We start from the raw sequence: 6,172 nt of genomic DNA, 5'->3' as shown, positions 1-6,172 counted from the left end.
CATTCTTCCCCCAGGCCCACCTCCAATTAGGCTAAAGGCTCAGCATCCCGCTGGCCTGATGGGTAACATCCCGTCCTTCTCTGGGCCCTCTGCTGCGGCACCCACAGCTGCTCCTACCCACAGCTACGAGCCTGGATCTGGGCAGGTCTCTCTGCTCTCCTACTTTCCTTCTCCTCACAAGCATCCCATGCAAGGAAGAGCACCAAAATCCCTAATTATATCTCCATGTGGCAGCCCCTTTTCCTGAACCGATAATCACCACATTTTGTTTTCCCAGGAAATAGAGAAACCCCAAGATGTTCTGTTTCTTCAGGAGCCCAGGGATTGGGTCATTCACAGGTTCCACCTGCCAGCCGGTGTCTGTAGCTCTGCGGCTCTTGGGCCGGTGGTCGTACTGGGTTCTGTCTGCTTTCACCTTCGAGGGTTTTTCCAAAGCTCGGGTGAGTGCCCACCTGCCCCGACTGCTCATTCCGTTTCTACCTGTTCACGTGACCTCTTGTAGCCTCACCTTCAAATGTGCCTATTTCAGGGGAATGTTTGGATTGTGGGGCTCTCTTTGCCTTCTTTTTAATAAAGACCAAGAATTGAAAATAATTAAGCTTTTCATATCAAAAATTTCAAAATAAATAAAACAGGTTTGTATAGCAAAAAATAAAAAGGTGGGCAGCCCGGGTGGCCCAGCGATTTAGTGCCTGCCTTCAGCCCAGGGCATGATCCTGGAGTCCCGGGATCGAGTCCCGCCGGGCTTCCTGCATGGGGCCTGCTTCTCCCTCTGCCTGTGCCTCTGCCTCTCTCTCTCTCTGTCTCTGTGTCTCTCATGAATAAATAAAAGTAAAATTTTAAAAAAATAAAAGAAAAAGAAAAAATAATAGAGGAAAATGATTTTTCTAGATTCTTTTCCAAAGAAAGGAGTAAGCACACATCATGTGATTACACCTTCATGTAAGTATGCTAATATGTAAAAAAAAAAAAAGCCAGTGCGAAACACCACATGTGTATATGTGATATAAATAGAAAACATATTTCTGCTAATGTTGATATTTTTTCTATAGTCTGAATTATTTTTACATCTGTTTCTACTATTTTAGTCTGTTTTAGATGGTAAGTTCTAAGAAGTCAAAATCTTTGAATTGTCCAAGTCAGTTCAACGTGCACTAGAATTTTGAAATTCTGGGAAAAAAGCATGAGCTAAGATACTCATTTTCAATCAGAGACATTTATCCCACCTTTTGCTCTTTTAGAGGGCCATGCCATTCAAATACATGTATTTGTATTTATTTGTATCCTGCATGTGCGCTTCACTCTGAGTTAGGCATTTGAAATTCCAAATTTACTTCTTTACCTCTTGTTATTACTAAAATCAAAGGACATTCATTAGCATGATCACAAGTCCAACATAAGAGAAAAATTATTTTTTTAGAACGAGTTGGTTTCTTGTTGGAGGGATCTATAAGTCATATTCCAAATGCTTAAAACCACCTCTGCTCCCCCACCCCATCCAGCCAGAGCATCATTGCATGGCATTATCACTCTGCTTTTATCATATTTAGAAAAAAATAAATGATGCCCAGGTGACAAAAATTAACAAAACAAATCTTGTCAGCTCTCTCCACAAAAGATAAAAATCGGGAAATAATTGTCTCTTAAGTGCTTTTTCCTCATAGTCTTGATGCATCTCCCAGAATTGTGTGTAATATCAATATTTTCCCTCTTCACAGAAGTTGAGGGATAGATGATATCACCACTGCTTCTCTCCTTGCTTGCAAACATTTTAGGGAGGGAATATAACTCATTTTGAAAGTCTTCTGGATGGCAGCCTTTCTATTTCAAAGAAAATATTGGAGTCACCAAACCTGAGACTATGGATTTGAGTTTCAACTTACAATTAGAGAACCATTCGCTTCTTGATTCCACTATAGCAGCCAGATATCATATCCCAGAAGGCTTTGCAGCAATGCTGAAAGAAAGAAAATGCTATACTTTCAGTCTGCAAAGACCAACAAAAATTGAGACTGTATATTCAACAATATATAAAGTTATTCCTGCTGAAACAAGGTCCTTTTCACTAAAAAAGAAAATCACAATTCTCTCTTTTGACATGTTTGGAATTGTTACTTTGCTTTTAGGAACTCATGAAAGGGAAAAAAAATTAGTCCCTGTGTCCTGGAACAGAGGCGATAAGTCAAATAAAAACACCTCTCCTAGGATCACACAAATGTTTTCATTTACATAAATCAATATCATTCTATCAATGTCTCATTTGGAAAGGATCAAAAGAACTCTTTTGCTAATGTCAAAGGAGTGACTTAGGACAAAATTTTTTACGCTGGATTTTCCACCAAACATCAACACCATGCAAAGAGGGAAGGAACGCTGATTTGTCCAGCCACAACCCACATGAAATTAATTCACATCTTGGGAAAGAGCATAGGACACCCTGGAATCACTTGGACACCTCCCACCTTGGAGCAAATGAATGTGCCCAAAAGGGATACGGCTTTGCAAGCAGTGAGCTACATGTCAGCCTTTGCTAGTTCTTTCCACCAGGTGCCTTTGTGCTGTCAACCAACTGTATGACCATATGTGATAGCCTTGGACCCAACAAGCAGCTTTGCATCATCTGTGCTGATGAAACTATGTGTGTGTTTGATCTGGGGCCATTGCATCACAGAGTCGTGTTAGTTAGGTACAGGATGTATGGACTATATTCCCCATAGACCAAGCTTTAATATCATGGTAACTTTCATTCATGTCACTTTCCTCATGAAGAACTGCATTAGTGTAAATCTAGATGTAAGTCATGACTACAGTATTTCTCTCCTATTAAATTATATGAATACCTGCTTATGATTTAATATTGACTGACAAGATTAATATGAGCCCTTCAATAGTTATTAAGACAAAAATAGTCTACAGAAATGGACAATATAATAAAATAGTAAATGGTGTCAATCAGGTATGCTCACTTACAAAATTATATTGGTCTATACTTTAACATGATAAACTGTCACTTTCTCTTGCCTCAACATCCAGATAAGTGATCCATTCACGATGTCAGACCTCATGAAGATAACCAGCTGCTGTGTGCCACCAACACAAATGGTTGGTAGTATCAAGAAGACAATTCTAGACCTATATAATGTGGTATCCTTCAGAACATAATGTCAATGGTCTGAATTACTTAGGTGGCAAAAGCCTCTTTTCTGATACATCTGTAATCAAGGGACCTCTATCACTTGCACCCACTCTCAACCAATGTTTTTGAAAGAATCCAAAAGCTCTATAGTTTATTTGTCCACATACTCCTTCTTTCCACTTGATGGCAGCCAGAGCATGACAAGGCCCTCAGATAAAATTCCCAGGAATTTATATATTGAGGAAATAATGAATAACACACACAAAAAATGATAGTCAAAAAATGACTCAATATGGTGACTGTGGCAAGATTATGGCCAGCCTGGAGTCGAGACTTTGACAACCTTTACTGCCCACCCAGCCAAGCATCCAAAATTAGATTGAGAGATTCTGGTGGTTTTCTGAGCCCAATCCTCTTGGTTTTCCTTTGATTCCTTGAGCTTTTGGATATCCCCTCAATAAATTAATTTTTTTTCTGAATTCAAATAGAATTGGTTTCTGTTGTTCTGAACCAAGAATTCTGAGTGATAGAGGCACACAGGAGGAATTATATCAGTGAGTGACTGTTATTCCCTGGGACATTTTTATTCACAGTGCTGCTCTAATAACTATATAGCTTTATAAAAATGTCTTGAATAGTCATAATGAAATTTTCAGGTTGGGAGAATTTGCTAATGGTCAATATTTGCTGAAATCCTGAGAGAGTTCTCCAAGGTCCTGTCTCTTCAATCTTAGAAGCCTAGCTACATTTCTATTCTCAATTCTGAAGTGATAGACAGCTATGCCAGAGTAATGCATGTTTAAAATTATAACATTTTCCAATGTATTATTCTGTATGTTTTTATTCAAAAGTTAATTTTGATTTTTATGAATGTAATATAACTTACACAAGCATGGTTTTGACAAATAATCCATTTTCCAACTAACCACCAAATACTATTATTTACCATTAATTTATAACACATGGCTTAAGTACAATAATAATGAATGTTTTTAATAGGCTAAATGTGAGTTCAGATCAACATAATTATTTTGAAAGTTGCTTTATCATTTCTGATAAACTTATCATTTCAACTAGTGATAGTCCATCAGCAGGGACCTGGTCCCTGTGGTTTTCTCAGGAGTCATAACACTGAATTAAAATTCTTATGAGGGATTCCTTCTTTAAATAATTGAGAGTAGCACCTACATCCTTTAAATTTCTTAATGTGCCATATACTTTTCTGCTTCTACTTGGTTTCTTATTTACTATCTTCTCCATGGGGAAGCAGAGTCACATGCTTCTTCTCAGACTTCCCTTCTGTAATAGCTCTTACTTTACAAGGCAGAGAACCAATGCGAGTAGCCTGCCAGCCAATAGTGTATGCAGTCCGATTTTATATTTTGGAATTGAGCAAATGACCACAATAAGGATCTGCGTCCTGTAAGCCTAATATGATATGAACTGAGGCCAGGTTGTCACTAATCATGCAGACTTTTTACAACCTCACTTTAACAAGGGGCTATGACTGCATTTTGTGTTCTCTGTTGTCAATGTTAACTAACATCCAGAATCCAATGACCTTAAAAAGATATTGGGATCTTTCTTTCCCTTATATATTTCTAGTTTTTCCTATAAATATATGAAGGTCCATTTAGCAAAGCATTGGGTAGACAACTACTAATATATGGCATTTCAGGCATCTAGCTCAATTATCACAGCTTCCCTTTTAATCAATGGGCTTTATGTCTAAGAATTGACTCAATTCTGGAAACTAAGAGATTTCTATTTTGCTGTCTGACATCAATCTTCTGCTTGTCTTGATCACTTTGGGTTACTTAAGTCAAGCAACATACTTCATGACTTCTCATCTATCTTGTCCTTAGGAACTCTTAGCTAATGTCAAGGCCTTTCTGAGGTTATAGCCATTATGCAATTATGTTCACTTTGCCACCAAATGCTTCTCCTCTGAAACGGAGAAGCTGTCCCCTGAAGACCGAGCAAAATGCTTTGAAAAGAATGAGGCCATTCAGGCAGCCCATGATGCCGTGGCACAGGAAGGCCAATGTCGGGTAGATGACAAAGTGAATTTTCATTTTATTCTGTTTAACAACGTGGATGGCCATCTCTATGAACTTGATGGACGAATGCCTTTTCCAGTAAACCATGGCACCAGTTCAGAGGACTCCTTGCTGCAGGATGCCGCCAAGGTCTGCAGAGAATTCACTGAGCGTGAGCAAGGGGAGGTCCGCTTTTCTGCTGTGGCACTCTGCAAGGCAGCCTAATGCCCTGGGGGAGGGACATAGCTTTTGTCCCCCCTCTTCCCTTCTATGTGAAACCTACCCCCTCCTCTCCACTAATGCAGTCTAAAATGCTTCAGTACTTGTGGAACACAGCTGTTCTCCTTTGGTTCTACAGATATGCTCTTACCCTCAGCCACACCCAAGCACTAGCAGAGCTCAGCTGTCGATCGAGCAAAGTTTGGTATAAACTTCAGATGGAGAAGCATTTTCCTCCCAATGTATGTATTGTACCTCAATAGCTAATGCTTTAAATGGCTCCTCTGGTTTGCGTCTGTAAGTTAAGGCCTTGGATGTGGTTTGTTTGTCCTTAAAAGAAATAAAACTTTTCTGCTGATTAAGGGCTGGGCCTAAAAAAAAAAAAAAAAAAAAAAATGCTGTCATATGGTCTCTGCTATTCTGTAAACTTATAGCCCACACTGACAATGGAGAGCCCCAATCCATATAGCATTTCTTTTTTTTTAATTTTTATTTATTTATGATAGTCACACACAGAGAGAGAGAGAGAGAGAGAGAGAGAGAGGGGCAGAGACACAGGCAGAGGGAGAAGCAGGCTCCATGCACCGGGAGCCCGACGTGGGATTCGATCCCGGGTCTCCAGGATCGCGCCCTGGGCCAAAGGCAGGAGCTAAACCGCTGCGCCACCCAGGGATCCCCGCATATAGCATTTCTTAACCTCAACCCTGGCCTACAAAAGAAATATACCACTGAGTTCCTGAACAATGCAGGTGTTCCCCTCCATTCACACATTCTTTAT

At 39.7% G+C, this 6,172-nt stretch overlaps 1 protein-coding gene across 1 annotated transcript; it reads left to right on the top strand.

Annotated features, from left to right (window-relative positions):
- The first annotated feature begins 3,051 nt into the window (after window positions 1-3,051).
- On the top strand, window positions 3,052-5,756 carry LOC121487267 (ubiquitin carboxyl-terminal hydrolase isozyme L1-like). The gene is made up of 2 exons (XM_041748796.1): window positions 3,052-3,144; window positions 5,041-5,756. Exons 1-2 carry the CDS (start codon window positions 3,052-3,054, stop codon window positions 5,398-5,400), a joined length of 453 nt encoding a protein of 150 aa, XP_041604730.1. The 3' UTR covers window positions 5,401-5,756.
- The last annotated feature ends 416 nt before the right edge of the window (window positions 5,757-6,172 follow it).

The sequence above is a fragment of the Vulpes lagopus genome, chromosome 1, assembly GCF_018345385.1.
Source record: "Vulpes lagopus strain Blue_001 chromosome 1, ASM1834538v1, whole genome shotgun sequence".
NCBI classification, from domain to species: domain Eukaryota; kingdom Metazoa; phylum Chordata; class Mammalia; order Carnivora; family Canidae; genus Vulpes; species Vulpes lagopus.
Note: the sequence above shows the minus strand (reverse complement) of the source record. Positions and strands in the feature narration are given on the sequence as shown.

Bases quoted from the DNA above. Each gene is read 5' to 3' on its own strand.
- LOC121487267 (XM_041748796.1), top strand. From the start codon at position 3,052: ATGTCAGACCTCATGAAGATAACCAGCTGCTGTGTGCCACCAACACAA. The intron at 3,145-5,040 runs GTATCCTTCAGA...CTGAGGTTATAG, and splicing joins TTCTAGACCTATATAATGTG to CCATTATGCAATTATGTTCA.